Consider the following 18,801-nt stretch of genomic DNA (forward strand, 5'->3'; position numbering starts at 1 on the left):
TCTAAATTAATTCCAGTATCATAAGCTTTGTAATCCCAAACCCCAAAATAAATGCAAGCTAGAACCTAAATAAGGACATGTCCCAAATGTCCCCTGGCAATGTCACAGAATAAAGGTCTAATTATTATTATAATTGTAATTAAAATATTAATTAATTCATTATTAAAGTTTTTAAATCAAAAAATAAATATAAGTAATTAACACATTTTAAAAACATAAATAAAGTTAAAGTTATTTGAAGAAAGTTTAAATTCTTGCAACCGGAAGTTTGAACTGAACAGTCCGCCAACCCATTAAGGTCGACTGTTCCCTGTCGCCTGTTAAACACCTGCACGCGGGAGTGAAGGAAGGAAGTAGGGCGGGAGGTGAGAGCTTCAGCGGGTGAGTTTGGTTTGATATTAAAGCCGTTAAATTTAGTTGTTTTAAAAAAAATAAAATAAAAAAACCCGTTACTGAGTCTCTCAGACGGGCAGCGTACCGCTCTCATCCGCTCCTCTGGTTCTCGGCGTCCGCTCGGGGGGTCTCGGTGTTGCTCGAACGGGTAGCGGACTTGGCAGCTAAGTGTGTTAATAGCTAATGTTAGCTTTAAGCCATGTAATAAACTAAGCTTTTATAAATCAGCTACCATTATTTATGGGAACTATTTTTAAGTAATATTAAAAAAGTTCTCTTACCTTAAATACACCCGAGGTGTAGTAATCATGAAGTGTCAGAAATGTTTGCCTGCCATCCGCGATAGCTACAAACATCATTGATTCAGACTTACAGAAGTCATAATTTAGTTTTATTTAATTTTGTTGGTGGTATTCGCTGTGTGAAATTTTATTATGTAATGCAGTCATATTCTAAGGTTGAAATATTTTAGCGTTTTCGGTATTTGGTCTTTAAATTGAAAGTGATTGACTCAGTGTAAATGCGCCTTATTACCTTAATGGGTCAAAATAAGTCCTTTGCCACAAGTGAGTACACACGTTGTTATTTTTGTTTGTTTTTTGGCAGGTTATCATTTTGATTTCATTGTATTAATACTGGTAATTGTTATATTTATGAAGGTAGAGCTAGTTTTTTTTTTATTATTGCTATTAATACAATTCAAATGGGGAGTAAAATATCTGCATAGTTGTGGTTTGACCAAATTGTATGTGAAAAGACTGAATGAGATGATTTGATGTGACTTTGATTTCTCAGTGTGGGCCTTGGTAGAGCTTTCCCTCTACACCAGGGGTGGGGAACTTCAGACCTCAATGGCTGGTGTCCTGCAGGTTTTAGATGTGTTCTTGATCCGAAACGGCTGATTCAAATGGGTAAATTACCTCCTTAACATGTCTTACCTTCTCCACATGCCCAGTAATGAACAAATCATTGGCTTCAGGTCTGCTGACCCAGGGTGATATTGAAAACCTTGAGGCCTGGAGTTCCCCCACCCCTGCTCCACACCAATAGTGTTTCCATTTTTTTGTTTTTTGTTTGCACATAAATTTAAAAAATATGATCTCAATAATAATCTAAATGGTAAATGGCCTGTATTTATATAGCGCTTTACTAGTCCCTAAGGACTCCAAAGCTCTATACACATCCAGTCATCCACCCATTCACAGACTAATCTAAGAGCTCACTAATGGCATTTGTGGCTAGGACTTGTTAAGCTCTCCAAAGGATGACTGGAGCTTCATGTGTCTTGCTCAGTATTCAATAAGCATGGATTAAATATGAATCAGGGCAGAGTATGATGATGTCTGCATTAACATAGAGCCAAAGCTTTTTTTTTTTTTTTTTTAAACAAAACAAAATAAAAATGCTAATTCATAAACGAAAACTTAAGTCTGAATCTTTTTGGTAACTTTAAATGCATGTTCAGTAACTCAGTTTGGGAAATCCTGAAATATCATCATCCAGATTCAGTGGGAAAAGCTTTTAATCACTTATCCAAATGGCGACTTCAGTCTCAGCTGACTGCAGGTTTCCTCAAGCTTATAAACGGTACAGCTGTATACTGACATGCCTGCAGTCAGCTGAGACTGAGGAAGTTACTTGGATGAGTGATGAAATATTTCTCCCCCTGGAAAGGCTGCATCCAGATGAACAGAATAAACTTGCTGAGTTTCTAAAAACCTAGAACTTACAAAAAAAGAGGAAAAAATGAAAGAAATTTCCATGGAACAGTGTAATCTTTATTTTCTGTGCTTTTCAACATGCGCCCTTGACTTGATGTAAACACAGAGGCGTACATTTTTTCTCTTCCCTTAAACTGAAGGAATAGGAATCCAGGACACATTCATCACGAGCACAGAAAAGGACATGGCGCAAAGAATCCACAGTGAGTCTTGGGGAAATGCTGTTGACACGCAGGAGTTCATATTCTTCCAAGAGTTGTATAGTGTTGCCCATTAATGCATTAAGGAGAAAAAAAAAAGATGTTAATCTGATATAAACTTCTGTTTGAACAATTATTTAATGACTAAAAAAAAGAAAATGGTGCTTTTCCCGTTCTTTTTCCAATAGACCTAGATGACAAATATCCCACAAATATATTCAGAAGACTCAGTCCACCCATATTTGACCAGTTGAAACCTTTTTCTGTCTGTCCAGGGATCATCAGTTGTGACCAAAAAGCTGATGTGCACCAGTTGAGACGGCTTTCTAAGCCATTTATTAATTTTAAGATTAAGATCATTAACAATGGCACAAATAAAAGAAAACTGCATGAATCCAGTCCTGACGACTGTTATGTGACCCCATTAAAAAAGCCCTTTGATCCAAAGGCTTTGTCCCCTGACCTGGGGTGTTTTGTGGAATGTTACAGCACTCCTGTGAAACAGGAATTGGCATCCCCTTTTTCCACATTGAATCCTGAACTGACAGCTAAGACGCAAGATGTTGGGAGTGAAATAAAAGAAAGTGTGAGCTCTCAGCTGCTCTCAAAAGATGCAAAATATGGGCCTTCCACAGAAAGAGGAGGATCTCTCGAAAAAGAGACCAAAGCACAAGATCTGATGCATGAGAGGGTTTTAAATCCTTCACCGACATTTGACTGTGACGTGGATGACATCTTGTGTCTCAATCCCGATAGCCCTTTAAGATTTTTGGAAGATGAAGACGGCTACATGAGTCGCAGTTGCCAAATCTTTCAAGATGGGCTGTTTCCCGTTGCTGGACTCACTGTGGCAGAAGAACCAGCAGATGAGGTGAAGAGGGAAACGTGTCTCAGTGTAAAAGACGTGGAAGAGGATAAAGGCTATATATCGCTTTCGTTTATCAATGAAAATAAAGAGGCCGAGTTGGTGAACTCCAAACAGCTTACAACTAACTCAGCCAAGGGTGACTATCATCCCCAAACTTCATCTGACCCACGGGTACATGAACAAACTGCAACCTCTGGATGCCTTACCGTCACAGTAGACAACCTGATCCCAAGTAGTTGCGAACCTCTCTTGGAGCACGTGAACACTAATTGTTTGGAAAGTTGTAAATTGGAGGGGGTGTGGGATATCGGTCCTCCAATATTTGAATCCTCTATGTGCCACAGCGAAACGGACAAATTGAAAGCAGAGCAGAGCTGTCAGGTGTTGGAGGAGGTGCAGGAAAATGTGACTGAGCCTGTCCAAAGCACACTGAAGAAAGAAGACACTGCTGTGGAAACCAGCTATGAAGCCACTCTTCCCCTCAAAGTACAGGTATGTTACCTCAGCCTTTATCTTATTTGCCTGGATTACTTTTTAAATATAAATATCAACTGTAATATTGGGGATCACTTACGTAAATCTTGGACATTACACAAATTGCCCTTTTGACTTTTTTTTTCTCAGGTTAAATCCAAAGTACAGAACTCAAACAGAAGCACCCCGGACAGCAGTGTTGTTTCTGTCCCAAAGACGGAGGCGACAAAGCCCATCAGAACCCTTCAGCCTGGCAAGAGCGCCTCTCAGAGGTATTGTAGTAATCACTGCCACCACTAGAGGGAGCTATGTTACTGTAACTCACACATTTTCTTTCTTTTTTTTTTTTTCATGGCTTTGTGATGTCAAGGTTGTCTGTATCTGCCTTATTGTTTTTTGTTTTGTTTTTTTCTTGCAGCTTAATGTATCTTTTCTTAGCTGAGCAGGCTTTGTGTTTATAGTTTCATAATTTCATGATTGACATGATTAGATTGAACTTGGTGTTTTTATTTTCCTTTAGATCCATGGTCTTCGGCAGTGAATTACAGTGGGAGCAGGAAAAGGAGCTCTATGTGCATTCAGTTGTCAGTCATATGTATGAGAATCCAGGAGTCAGTAATGGTAAGAAGCTGACCTAGTGTCTGCGCAAAGAGAATGGAGCACTCTGATATCTAAATTATCAGGCCTTTCTCCTGTTTACTGTTTTGTTATGCATTCCTTTTTAAAATATCCATTAATTTACACATTATATAGATTTATTAGAACATGATTTTGAGAAGGAACACCAGAGAACAGTTTTTAAATTTCAGCACGATACAGCTTATTTTTTACATTTTAAGCTCTGTCTACAGTACTGTGGAGGAGTGTAGTATAGACATTTTAAAACAAACAAATGAAACAAACTAAAAATACTTAAACTATGCAGGGTAAAGACATTTGTTTCCTCCAGGTGTCACAACTGAGCTCCGGAGTTTGATGAGCTGTGTATCAGCAGGCGTGAAAAGCAGCGAGTGGCAGCATCCCTCTGACCTCACCCGCAGGTACATCGCGCTCTCTGCAGTTCTTTATAACTATGTTGAAGTCTCACTTTCAAGCAATCATTTGGCAGATCTGAGGAATGATGCAAAGCAAGATTAATGGGTTAACTAGATGTTTCATGCAGGTTCAGTGTTATGAAGGTGGCTTTTCTTCCTGGTTGGATGAGCATAGTAAATTATGCTGAATGGATACACTTGTCAGGAGCAGGTTATGTTTACTTGCATGCTGGGGCAGCAGGTTGAAGGGTTCCAACAGGGTCCATAAACTGATCTGCAAGGGCAGTAAAACTGTGGGGATGGAGCTAGACTTTGAGTCAAAGTTGAGGACAATGCTGGACACTTCCTCCAACCCACTCAATGACGTGCTGGCCAGTCACATGAGCAGGTTTGGTGAGAGTCTGAGAATACCTAAATGCACAACTGAACAACACAGGAAATCATTCCTGCCTGTGGCTGCCTCATGGTACAATCCCTCAATGTAAAGCACAAGTTCAATTCACTTATTTTTTACAGTGCCAGATCACAAGAACAGTTATCTCAAGGCACTTTATATTGTAAATTAAAATTTGTATTGTTTTGTAGTCCCTTCAATAATACAACAGAGAACAAAAAAAGTTAAAAACCTCCAGCAACTACACACTGCAGTAGTTGCACACCTGTACTATCTGCACATCCTCTGCAGAGGGGAAAAATAAAGTACAGTAAGAGGGCACCTCAGTGTCAACCCTGTATATTTAACTTGTGTGATATACTCGGATGTTTTTAATTAAAGCTATTTTCTGCCTAAACACACAGCGCTGCTGCTGCAGGAATTTGCATGTGTTCAGTTGGTGATGCAAAAAACTCATGTTTTTGTACTTTATCCCAGGTTAACTCAGTTTAAAGTTTCATAGGTTTAATTTCTGTCGAAATAAGCAGCAGCACTTAAAGTAACTTTAAGTCATGAAGTATTACCCTCATCTTATTTATAGCAACAGTTATCGCCTGTGGGAGACATTTATTGTCTTGTTTTTAATAATTAATGTTATTTATGAGATTTATGTGTGGCATATTTGCCTGTTGATTTTATTCATTCTTTTTATTTAATTTTTATCATTATTTTGTGTTATAAGAACTTACTAAAGACTCCAGGGTTAAAAGACCAGCATGTAGTGGAGCGCCGGGAGCAGACTGCCTCCGACAACAGAATGCTGATAATCACTGCCATGACACCCATTTTGTTGATGTTGAACTTCATAGTTACGCCGTCTTCTGCCCTTATTTTCAGAAATTACTGGAGACACTTTGGGCCAGCAGCAGCACTGATGACCCTGGATGAATGGCAGGCCAAGAACTGTCTGATGCACAAGCGCTTCGATAAGATACCAAAGATCTTTGAAAGGAGTCCGTGTCCGTAAACTCAGCTTTGTGGTTTATAGACGCGTCAGGAAAAACTACACTTTCAAGACATATTTGTGTATATGTATATATTTGAGTATTTAGGTTTTCTTTCTGGCTTTTTGATTTACTTTTCTTTCAAATGCATGCACGTTCCTCCTAATTTAAAAACTTATGCATGTTTTCAGTGATTTTGTTTTGTGAAAGTCTGAATCACTGAAGAATGTCTTAAACTTGAATTACTGACTTGGATTTTTGGATTTTAGGTATTTGCTACTTCATATTTGTCTCATGTTTACTCTGCATATGGTTAGTTTTTACTCCTTTGCTGTAAAAGCCTGATGGGAGCACCCTGAGGGTGGGCGGCCAGGACCACCCGAGTGTGTGAATGTGAAAACTCGAGGTGATGTCGGATTTTCAAATTTATACCACAGGTTAATTTACTAAAACACTCAGGTGACGTTGAATCTCACTGACCTCGGGGACAGAGGTGAAGTTTTCTTAATCTTTTGGAAAATTCAAATAGAGAAAGAAGTCCTCTAAGATTTTCAAAAGCATACCATTGGTGGATCTACTAGGAGGCTGGGGTTGGCACTCGTGGCTGCCAGTGTTTTACATGTGTTCCTGTTAATCGGTCTCCTCTCTGGGGTTGTAACGCAGCAGACAACAGACTTCCAATCCAATAACAATGAGACTCAATTTCTATCTTTGCTCTTTGTTTTTGGACCTTTTGTTTTTGTGCGTCTTTTATTGCACTTTTACTTTACAGTAGCGATGATTTGTTACTATGTCAGTTTTACTTACGAAGTAACAAAGAAGCATCTGCACTTTCTAGGTACTGTTCTTTGAAATATTTACTCAGCGTTGGTGTAAATATTTAAAGATTTTGCTCAGTAACTAAAAATTATGAACATGGTTATATTGTTGCATTAAACGTTCTTTTTCCATGGCTGATTCTTACTGTCGTCTTTGGCCATTTATTTAAAAAAAAATATATAATAATCATAATCAGACAAATTTAAATACAGTCCAGTGTCAGGACTCTAATTGTATTTTTCCCCCATATATTTTTAATTAAAAAGTTGTGTTTTACAATACAAACATACATTTGAACACCCTCACATTCACACACCCATCCATACATCAAACCTGCCTACATCATATTCAAATGTACAAATAAGCATAGTTCTCACAGTAATACGAGGAATTTGGGTAAACAAGGTTCTCCCCTCTTTTCCTTCTTTCTCATAAACATCCTTCACCTCCCTAAAATATCCATATATGGCTTCCACATATTCACAAAGTGCCACTGTTTGCCCATGGCAGTATATGTTAGTCTTTCCAGGCCTAGAGAGTATTTCCTTCTTCCAGAGTCCCATGGAGGGAGCATCCATACTCCCCCCAACAGTGCAATGGCTTTTGTGGCTTGAAGTAGTCCATAGTCCAGTAATTTTGTCGGTTTTTTTCGGTTGTTTAAATTCCCTTGGATATATTCCAAGTACACAGAGTTTACCCTTGAAAGGGATTTTTACCTTAAACACTTCAGACAGACATTTGATATCTTTCCAAAATTCCTGGATTTTAGGACATTCCCATAGACAAAGGAGAAGAGTTCCTTTTTCAACTAAACGTTTAGTAAAGATGTCTGGAATATCATTGGACACATGATGGAACTTGGCGGGTGTTATATAGGTTCTCGTGAGCCCTTTATATTGCAGGAGTTTAAAGTGTGTGTTTATTGTTTGTTTTTGTGCTTTTAAGCAAGCCTGGTTCTAGTCATTTTCATCCGTCCTCCTGGATCTTAAGTCTCCAAGCATCCAGGTTATCTGCTGCTGAGTCTGTGGAGGAAAGCATCAATAAATGATATATATATTATCTATATATATTATCAATAAATGATAATATATATAGAGAGGAAACCTTTCCCTTTTGTATTCTTAAAGCATGTCTCTTCTGTTTTTGTTAATGGTGGAAGTTCAGCAATCTTTTGCAGTTTTGATGACAAATAATTTTTCAATTGTAAATATTTAAAAAAGTGCTTTGGGCGTATTATTAAATACTTCTTACATAACTGATCAAATGTGAGCAACCTGCTATCTGCATATAAGTCTTTAACTTTTTGAATTCCTTTATTTTTCCATATTTTAAATCCTCCATTTTTACCAGGAGTAAATGTTTCATTTCCCCTAATAGGGGTGAATTGCAAAAGCGATGGAGGATCATCCACATGTTTATGTGCTGCATGCCAAATTATAATTGTATTTTTCAAGAAAGGGTTCTTTGTATTCTTTTTTTTAACGTCTTAGTGTCTGAAGGATGTAGAAAAGTGTGTAAGGGAAGATCTGAAACAGATTCTTGCTCAATGTCAACCCAGGCTGGGAGGTGTTGTTGGGCAAAAATAATTGGTGGCTGATGTTAGTTGGGCACGGAAACTCTAACCAATGGTTTAGCGTTTCCGTGACCTTTTCTACAAGGGGAACATAATTTGAGGTTCTTTGATATACCTTTATTAGTCCCACAAGGGGATGTCCTTGAGGCTTGAGGTGATCCTAGTGCCTAAATATTTAAAGCCTGCTTTAGTTGTTTTAAATGGCCACAACAGGCCTTCTTCTTTCTTCCTCATTAAGAAACATTAACTCTGATTTAGAATTTTTAATTTTGTATCCTGAAAATTCTCCATTTTTTTTAATCAACGTTACTAAATTAGGGATACCATCTTTCAGATTAGTCAAAAAATATAATATTATCTGCAAATAAAGAAATTAAATGGTCTCTTCCTCCTCCTCCTGATAAATGATATTCCTGTATTTGCTCTCACAGCGATGGCCAGAGGTTCTATTGCGAACACAAAATGAATTGGTGACAGAGGGCAGCCCTACCTGGTTGACTGCTGTAGATTAAAGGGTTTTGATATTTTATTATTAGTTAAAACTTGTGCTTTCGGGTTTGTATACAATAACCGGATCCATTTCAGAAATGTTTCACCCAGTCCATATTTGTGGAGCACCTGTAAGAGATGGTTGCATGGATCCAGTGATAACAGCACAGTGTCTTACTATTGTTTTTCTCATAAAGTACATTATGTTATTATAGCCTTGTCTCGTTTTAACAAAACCTTGTTGACCATCTATTATCAAATTAGGCACACATTCATCTGGTCTCCCAGAGAGTGCTTTACACAAAATCTTTGTATCACATCCCATAAGACCAATTCCCCTATAAGAGGAGCATTCAGTCGGAGGCTTATTTGGCTTCAATAAAAGGGACTCTAATTATATTTAAATCCAGAATATACACTTACAGTTATAAAATTAAGCATCAGTTGATCAGTTGGAGCTTTCCTCAGATTCCCCCCCCCCCCCCCCCCCCCCCCCCCCCCAGAAAGAATCTGATTTGTACCAGTAGATGTAAATTATAATAGTAGTTAAAATTGCTTCCATCATTTTTGATAATTTGCACTGGTTCATCATTTAAAATAGTTTTTTTAGGGGTTATAATTTTGCTTTTCCTTTTTCCTTTTTCACATGCAGCTTTGTATTGGGTGGTTGAGATTTATCGATCCATAATGGTGCACTCTCGCTTAAAATATTCATATAACACTAATTGAATAGAATAAATCAGTCTGCAGGTTTTGCCCCTGCACATTAATTTTTAATTTTTAGAGACGGTGACAGTGACATACTAAGAAAAAGGATATTGTGTATAAAGTGAGAAATTTAGTTAATTTCTTCAGTGAATTTGCTATTTTGCAACAACAATTATCTCAAGGTGCTTTATATTGAAAAGTAGAGCTCTTATAGTTCTTGACTGAGGATGATTACAACGAAGGTATTGCACACAATCATCTAATAAGTGATATTGTATCCATCCCTGGAGGAGGAGCTGGCCTGGGAAGAATTTGACATCTAGATGAACTTGAGGCTTCCCCAGTTTACAGACCTATTACCTGAACAAAGTCAACCTGGGGCATGAATGCACCGTGTTGCACACGGGAATTATATGAAGTATTCACCCTCATTCTGATGACTTTGTGTTTTGCATATTTGTCATTTGTTTCACATCATAAAGGTTTAGGTAATACAAGTAAATAATTTCATTTATGAAAGGAAAAGGTTATCCAAAAAAGTATTAAATTGGAGATAATACATTTTTATTATCAATATTTAAGATTATTAGTTGATTTGCAGATGATCCCTGGATTTATCGATAAAGCCAGATGACACATCAATTAAAATAAAGTCAATAAAAGGGCAGTGACATTTAACATGTAAACCGTAACCTTACTCCAGTGTGTGGGCCTAAACTGAAGAGACACAAATAACTATATAGACTAATCTTTTTAAATGTACTTTAAGCCTCTGGCCAATCAGACGCGTTAGCACAGATGTAAACAACATGTGAGCGTTTTCATGTCAGTTTGTTCACCTCAAGTTTAAGCTTTGCGGTGTCGCCTGCTCATTTAACCTTTATGTGCGTCGTGTGTTTAAACACCTGTGCGCGCTACCGAGAGAGGAAAGCGTCTGCGTGTCTAGCAGATTAATTTCCAAGAAAGAGGTGAGTTTTATTTCATGTTATTTGTGTGGTCTTATAGCTGTAGCATATCCAAAATATCGATGAAGGTAACAAGCTAAAAGCTAATGTTAGCCCTGAGCGTGCGCAAGGACGTGTGTTTTTGAGGACCGAGCAGGTGCGAAGTAAGTTAAGTAATATAAAAAATAACGCGGGGCTAGAGTCTCCAGGCCTAAGGCCAACAAAAAGTTTGTCTTTAACCAAGTGCGGAGGAACGTTTGGGCTCAACTAAACTGATTTCGGCTGTTTGGCTAACCATTTGGCTAACTCTAAGCTAATAAACCGAAACGTAAAAAAACTAAAGTGAAATGCACGCAAGTGTTTTTAGTGGTGATATAGTTTGCTTTTGTTTTTTTAGAGAATGTACAAAGTTCCCCAAACCCATAGCATTATATTTAATTTTCAACATAATTTAAGTTACGTTAACTAACAATATAAATGGGAAAATTATTTTTTAATTGGCTCACGCGTTGAACAGCAGGCTGCTGCCCCCCGAAATCGAACTCAAAGACAAAAAAAGATCAAAACAAAACCGCACAGTTCAAATCAGTGACTTGTAATGTGGTGATTGAATTTCTGGGTTTACATAAAGAAAAAGTTTTTGTTGTTGTTGATTTAAATGTAAATCCACTTTTTAAAAAATTGGGGGAAGCTCAAACCCTCCCTGGGGTGATATTAGAGTTGTTTGTGCATGTTAGTGTTTGGAGTTTTTGTTAGTTTGGAGATTACTTGAGTTAGGTTAGAGTTGCTTTGCAGTTTTGTATTTTCCTTTTTGCTTTTATTCTACCGTGAATATTTATTTTATTATTATTTTTAATTCCAAAGCTACTTTTGGCTGCTTGCTTATTTACAGGTGGTCGTCAGAGCAGGTAACTCTGCAGGTTTGATCTGCAGCTTTTTACGCCAGAACTCGGGGGGCACAAGCCTGGTGCCTTGTCCTGGGATCAGACCAGGTATCCTGTTAGGTGAATGTGTAAACCATTACACTATGGAGCCACTGGTAAAAACTTTGCATAATAACCTTTAAGAAAAGTTTGAAGATGACACTGTGCTTTGTGTTTGGCTTTGACAGCAACAATAGGTAGCCAAAAGGACAAAGCAGGTGGAGATGGCTCATAAAGTCCTGGGTGAGTAAGTGCAAAATTGATTTTAAAACTCACAGCTTATGGGTTGTGTGGACTGCATGATCTCATAACAACACAACAAGACAAGTGACCTTTGTGTTATTTAAGTTTTACTGTGGGATACGACAGTGTATTGGTTAGTTTGAGCAACTAGGAGGACATTCATGGAAGTTGTGATTAATATTTGTGTTGGTGTTGTGCTGGCTAAATGTTTAAAGTTGGAAAACTTTTGTTATATTGGAGGTTTTTGTTTTCTAAACAAAAATGGGGGAACAAATAAATGGCATAAGGTTTGAGTGGTCAGCCCAGAAATCGCGTGTGCTGGGAAGAAAATAACTGATAATGTTGAATTTTCTTCACCCTCAACAGGTATGGATAAAAAAGCAAGAAATAACGTGATGGTCTGCTGTCTGAAACCACCCATATGCGAAAGTTTGAAACCTCTTTCCATGTATTCAAGGATGACCTGTAACAGAAAGGCTGATCTGCAGCAATCGAGAAGGTTTTCTACATTTAATCATTTAGAAATTGAGGTCCGTAATAACTGGATAAATAAAAGGAAACCGTACTATTCCAGTCCTGATGAAGGGTATGTTAGTCCGTTAAAAAAGCCCCTTAGTCCACAGGCTTTGTCCCCTGATCTCGAGTGTTTTACGGACTATTACAGCCCTTTTGTGAGACAGCAATCAACATTGTCTTATCCTGAACCTTTACCTAAAAAGCAAAATGTTGGGAGTGCAGTAAAACAGCCTGTGAACTCTTGGCTACACTCGGAGCACATCAAGCAGTGTGGATCCTCCACAGATCCAGGAGGTGAAGAGGAGATCGTACAAAAACATATTACATCTGAGAATATCCTTTTAAAATTTTCCCCTGTGTTTGACTATGATGTAAATACAATATGTTACCTCAATCCCATTAATACCTGCACTGCAGCAGGTAATTTGGATCCTGCAGAAAGCTGCACAGCTCCACATTGCAACACGTTTCCAGAGAAACAATTTCCTGCTGTTCAACACTTAGAAGAGATGGAAAGAAGAGTTGGACGAGAGAGTTTGGGAGTCAGTGATGATAGAGGCTATGTATCTCTCTCCTCCATAAATGACCATAAAGGAGATGGGTTATTGAACTCTAAACAGCTCACTGGTAACTCAAATCCCCATCTCAGGGTGGTTGAGAATGGCTGTCATCCTCAAAGATCACCCAAGCCACAATATAATAAACAAACTGTGACCTCTGGAGGCTTTACTGTTGCAGTGGACGACTTGAGTCCTGCTGTCAGTGGGCCTTTCATGGAGCTGATGACCTCCGTTGTGGAGAGTTTAGAAGGTGAGACTGAGGGGGTGTGGGATATCGGTCCTCCCACGCTTGAATCCTCTCCGTATGGCAAAGTCAGGCCAAACACTGCTAGTGACAGACGTCTGGCATCAGAGTCATCTGGACACAGTACAGAAGACACCAATCTGGAGGACGCCTGGGAAAATACCTTACCTCTTCAAGTACAGGTACACTTTGCTCCTGTTCTTTACAGCAGTGCTCTGTATATGTTTTCTTTTTTTTTTCTTTTTTTTTTTTTTTTGCAAGAACACACAAGAACATCCAAATAAATCAGACAAAGTTTTGTCCTGACCCAGATAGCAATGAATGTTTGGCCTAATTTTGGCTCCTATCTCAGCCACGGGTCCACCTCACATTGCCCAGTGCCATAACTGAGCCGTAAGAGCCAAAATAGTGCAGAGAATTGGCCCCAATTGTCCCAAATCTCTCTATCAGGAAGCAAATTACTTCAGTGAGTTTGTGATGCTTTTGAACTCCATTCTAATGCAGCATGCTTTACTAGGGACGTGTGCAGTGGTGCATCTCAGACAATTTGGAAGATGTGTGTTAATTGAAATCTTAACAAACAATCAAGTTGGTATCGTAGCCTAAACAGACTTAACCCCATGTAACCTCTTTGTCTGAAAAGCCAGTATTGAATTATAAAATATTGATGCGTCTTCTGGATATGAAAGATGAAGCTTACACAGAAGTGCCTTAAACCTGCCGTCAAGGGGGCGATAGCTGCGACTGTGAAAAAAAGACTGTAAATCAGTCCGCAGCTGTGAACTCTGTTAACACTTTGCTGATCGTTTTATGTCATGTTGAGTAAAACATTAAGTACATTTTATACATTTTGATCATTTTGAGAGGCATAAAAGGCGGGTTATCGAGGGTATGCTCATCGACTGTGGTTTCACTGAGAATCCACCCTTCACTCATCACAACGTGATTCATAATATAAAGTTACCCAAGATGAAAATAATGGTGACGTCATAGCACCTAGGCCCATTTTTGCGGTTTAAAAACAAGGGAAAACGTATATTTTAAGACAAAAGTAACGTCTGTCATTTGTAACACTTGGAAATCATGACCCTCGCTAATCCAGGGGTATGTTAGCTGAACTGAGCAGATTGTGGTGCACTTGGAGGAATATCTCTGCATAAATCCATGTGTTTGCCATGATTGAGCTCTTTACACAGCATATTGTTACCAATCAGTTTGATCACAGTCGTGTTCGAGGGCATTTCTGGAGAGGTAAATGTTGAGCTATAGTGGATCGACACAGATATTTTCTAAGCTGATTGACATTGGCGAGCTCTCCTTTGTCTCACTGAGGGTCTCTCCCTGGTTTGGTGTCAGGGTTTGTTACCCACCTTCCTCTGGTTGTGAGGATAACATTGCAAGGCAGAATACTCCCTTAGGTCAGCATGATTCCTGTGGCCCGTGTAGCCCATCAGCTCTACCTGAATTTTTATTAACTAAAATATATTTGTTTGTGTTTTGTGTCATATTAAGAGTTCAAAGAAAATGCTCTAAAAGTTTTTCTCAAATTAATGATATTTGTAAAGCTAAAAAAACTGTGATAACCCAGCAATCATACACAAATATTCTGTGCTTCCTCAAGGTGAAATCAAAAGTTGTTGTTCCATGCCAGCAAACCACAAAACCAGAGGAAGAGTCGCGTGCTCGGACTGCCAAGTGCTCCGGGACTCAAAGGTACTGTTACCTCTAGGGGGAGCAGTGGGACCACACTAGCCTCGCTCTGGTTTTTAGAGGCGCTCGGCCTGTTCTCTAGAAGCCTGATATTTACAGATTTGTGGGGCCATGTGCTTGTATCTTTTCAGGCCTGTGATCTTCAGCAGGAGGTCAGACTGGGAGAAGAAAAAGAGACTCTATGTCCATTCAGTAATGAGACACATGCAAGAGAAACAAGGAGCACATAATGGTAAGAACCTGTTGTTCTTTTCTCCCATATTTCTTTTCTTCTTCTCCTATTTTAAATATTTATTTTGATGTTTTACCTCAGAGGAAACTGACAGTTAATGTTTTTTACTATGATATTTATGGAAACATGCGTGAAATGGTGGCAGACATCATGGCAATGACTCCCTGAAATGATTTTTCAGTAGTCCTCTGAGCCTGATTGTAGCTGATGCTTTATGTGTGCTGTGCTGTGAGTATGTGCTCATGAATTCAAGGATAAGGTACAAATTGAAAACATTGTTTCACTTTCTGACAAAGTAACCTTTAACCTGGATCGGACTTGGCCTGGGCCCCGAATTACGAATCTCCGTCTACATACTCGACATGAATGTCACATCTTTGGTGTTTCACAGATCATGACTTATTCTACAAAAAAACGATCCCTGCGAGTGCCACCTACTCCAGAAATGTTATCAGATGGTTGTTAAAAATCTACGAAGGCTTCAAAAGTAAAAAGTAAAAGGCAACATTCTTGTAAAAAGCACCGGAGATGAATGCTGCAGTACATCGTTAATATGGTGATGTGATGCACAGAGCAGGAAATGATCTTTTTTTTTTTTTTAAATTCTAGTTAATTATTTTATTATTGAGTGCGCTCTCAGTGCTGTTGTTTTCCTCAGCTGATGGCTGTACATTAGAACTGAAACTTTAAGCTGGATCCATTTAAACATTAAATGCTACTCTCATGAAATCGTTTCAGTTTGCCACATAGCGAAGTGAAAGGAATTTGATTGATAGGCCAAGAATATGTGTGCAGGGTTCTGGTAATTGCAGGATGTTGCACTGATGGCTAGTAATGAAAATGCAACAAAGACGTATGTCAGGCAAGCTGATTGGTCAGCCCTTACGAGCCAGAGATGAAGTTTCTACCATTACTGAGTCACATGTGAAGAAAACTAGCTGAAGTAAGGATTATGTTTTCACAGTAAAGGACGCATTTAACATTTACCTCGAGTTTGCGACTAAAATGTAGACGTATGTTGGCTGTAAAAAGTGATTCTGAGATTCAGCCTGAGCAGCTTCACTTTTAGCCGACATGAAAGTTGATGACGCAGCAGCAGCGAGGATGGCGCTGTAGTTGTTTATGGCGGAGCCTCTCTGACTCCACACACAGCGCGCCGAAGAGAAAGAAAACATTTTTCTACAGTTGACAGCAGCCACGGTTGTTTCTGTAATCTATCCAAACCTTTGCAGGTAAAATGCCAGTAAGAGTGCTTTATCAGATCACACGATAAACAAACTTAAAGGTGAAGGAAAGTGATTCTGTTCGCCTCCACACAGAAATAAAAAAACTGTCTTGACCTTTAAGCTTGGTGGCGTTTTTTTTTTTTTTTTTGTGTGTGTAAACTTTGCTGCAGGTCGATTGTCAGCTACTGCATGCAGGGGTCTGTCTTAAATCCAACCAGCATGTAGTGTTACCGGTATGATTTATTTCAAAGCTTTAGTTAGAATAAATAAATCTGTGAAATTATTACTAAGTACTGGGCCACCTACACGTTACACCTACAGGAGCTGCTCGGCCATGGAAACCGATGCCATGGAGCTCGCGGTGCACAGTTTTAGTGCTGATGTTAATGGCAATGGAGTTTTAGAGCTCCACGGCTACTGAGTCCAGAGAGCTTTGGTGACTTTTAATTGATTAAATAAGCAGTTAGTGGTACAGAAAGTAATAACTAAGTAATACAGTTACTTTTACTGTAAGTAATGACAGTAAAAGTAATTATTTTATAGATGTAAGTTAACGTGTAAACGTCTCTCACTTGGAAGCTTGTGTTGTGGGGTTTTATTTCCCCCCTCTGTGTCATGACTCTTCCCTTCAGTCACGTATGACCTTCAGTTTTGATGTTCTAACATCTGTGCCTCCTTCAGGTGTCATGTCTGAGCTGCTGAGTGTGCTGAACCGTGTTGCTGGTGAGAAAGCGGGCAAGGATGGGAAACGGTGGCAGCATCCCTCCGACTTCACCCGCCGGTACGCCACCTTTTTTGATTTTTTTTTTTTTTTTTTTTTTGTGGATTCAGAATAAACGAGTCTGAGTTTTATTTGTCTTTTTGTAAAAAATCAAGTTTAGTTTTAGTTGTCTGGCTTTGTTCAGTCGTCTCAGACTATCTTAGTGAAGTTCATCAAATGCTTCCTGACTGTTTTGTCAGATTTGTCAAAGATTAAATGAAAATATCCTCTAAATTTAGTTTTACCAGCACATAATGTCATGTTTTATATCTAGTTTTAGTTTAGCTTTATTTAAAGTTGTAATAATCTCCATCTGAATCTGCTTAATTTCAGAAATTACCAGAGTCGCTTTGGTACAAAGCCAGAGATGACGCTCCGAGAATGGCAACGCAAGAACTATGGCTCACACGAACGCTTTTCAAAAGTTCCTAAACTGTTTGAAAGATACCACTGTCCTCGACTCTAAAATGTCTGAGCAAGAAACACTGTGTGAAAAAACCCTTTACTGTTATGGTGTAATACGGCCCTTTTCAGACATGCATAACCTCGCTGCTGGCAACATTCAGACGTCATGGAGAGAGGCACAGCACGCACAAGCGCTGTAGTGAAGTGTAGCCACGCTTTAAATATTTAGCTCTCTCCACTGATGTCGATAAGAAGGTGCAGAGTGCTGCTGAGAGAGCTGTACTCCGCCCCTCACACACAAAGAGACCCCTCCTCTCGATAAAAATAATGTTTTAATAACTGAAAAGAAAATATGTACGTGTTATTGGTAATTACTGTATTCATACAAGTGCAGGGCCTCTGGTACAGTGCAGCTGTGTGGATCGGGCAGTGGGGTTACTGAGGAGGAAGGTGCTCGTTTTTCCTTGTGTCAAATATTTGCACTTTTTCTGTTTCTTGGGTGAATTTGTATTTGGTTGCCTGGTTTGTCTGTTTTGTTGTTGCACTTTTGCTTTTTCTTTCTTTCTTTAGATTCTACGTTTGTCTTTTATTTAAAAATTGGTGCATGTTTCAATGTGGTGTGTGCCGATCCAGTACTTGCATCCTTCCAAGTGACATCGGGCCCATCTGTCCTGCTAAATTCTTCACTATCCTACGAGCTGTCACATAATATCCTGCTTGATACGCTAACAAGTTCTTTTTTTTCTAGATTGTTGGTTATTTTTAATTAAGTGTTGATTTGTTTTGACGTCTGAAAAGCGTGGCTAATGGCAATTCCACAGTCATCTACAATTTTGAAAACGATGTTCAAGCCTCATCGTCACAGTGAGAAATGCTGATGGCTAACAGATACTCACAGCCAAGGTATCTATCTGACTGAGAAAGTTGGATCAGTACATCACAGGTTATCAGGGATTTGTCATATTTTGATATGGGGAAGAAGCAGGAAAACTTTTCAGGCACGTGAAATGTCTTTTTAAATGGTTGAAAACTCTGTAATGTGTTGAAACATGTGCTCGCTATCATCAGGATTTGCAAGCAGCTGTTTGCGGCACACTTACTGACGCACTTTTGAGTTTGATATGGAGGCAGGCTGTTATGTCATACCTGCCAGGTCAGGTCACCCACATACCAGCTGTTTCATCTTCGTCCAACATTACCGGTGGTGTAAATGTGTCTGATTGTGTCCTGAATTATAATACTCTCTCTGGGAATAAAACAGTTCTCAGTGCAATTTCTTTTTTCATAATCGTGCCTGTTTATTAGGATTGTGGCCTAAACAAATGTCCTTTGTGCTTTCTTTTAAAGGCATCAGCTGAAAGTGATGTTTGGGGTTTCTCAGT

General features: G+C 38.9%; 2 protein-coding genes across 5 annotated transcripts; both read left to right on the top strand.

Moving 5' to 3' along the window:
• The first annotated feature begins 339 nt into the window (after positions 1–339).
• On the top strand, positions 340–7,022 carry kop (askopos). The gene is made up of 7 exons (XM_012923372.3): positions 340–381; positions 2,255–2,317; positions 3,071–3,674; positions 3,807–3,928; positions 4,177–4,277; positions 4,606–4,696; positions 5,961–7,022. Exons 3-7 carry the CDS (start codon positions 3,105–3,107, stop codon positions 6,088–6,090), a joined length of 1,014 nt encoding a protein of 337 aa, XP_012778826.1. The 5' UTR covers positions 340–381; positions 2,255–2,317; positions 3,071–3,104; the 3' UTR covers positions 6,091–7,022.
• Positions 7,023–10,342: 3,320 nt separating this feature from the next.
• On the top strand, positions 10,343–18,692 carry LOC101480741 (uncharacterized). 4 transcript variants are annotated; one of them, XM_004566585.3, is made up of 8 exons: positions 10,343–10,624; positions 11,493–11,604; positions 11,712–11,766; positions 12,133–13,268; positions 14,708–14,799; positions 14,928–15,028; positions 16,936–17,035; positions 17,348–18,692. In XM_004566585.3, exons 3-8 carry the CDS (start codon positions 11,748–11,750, stop codon positions 17,478–17,480), a joined length of 1,581 nt encoding a protein of 526 aa, XP_004566642.2. In that variant the 5' UTR covers positions 10,343–10,624; positions 11,493–11,604; positions 11,712–11,747; the 3' UTR covers positions 17,481–18,692. The 4 variants fall into 4 exon arrangements, with proteins under 4 accessions (XP_004566642.2, XP_004566641.2, XP_076733723.1 ...); XM_004566584.3 differs by having other exon boundaries at positions 11,493–11,592; XM_076877608.1 differs by lacking the exon at positions 10,343–10,624 and adding an exon at positions 10,672–10,764.
• Positions 18,693–18,801: the final 109 nt, after the last annotated feature.

Source organism: Maylandia zebra, linkage group LG19 (genome assembly GCF_041146795.1).
Source record: "Maylandia zebra isolate NMK-2024a linkage group LG19, Mzebra_GT3a, whole genome shotgun sequence".
In the NCBI taxonomy this organism is placed as follows: domain Eukaryota; kingdom Metazoa; phylum Chordata; class Actinopteri; order Cichliformes; family Cichlidae; genus Maylandia; species Maylandia zebra.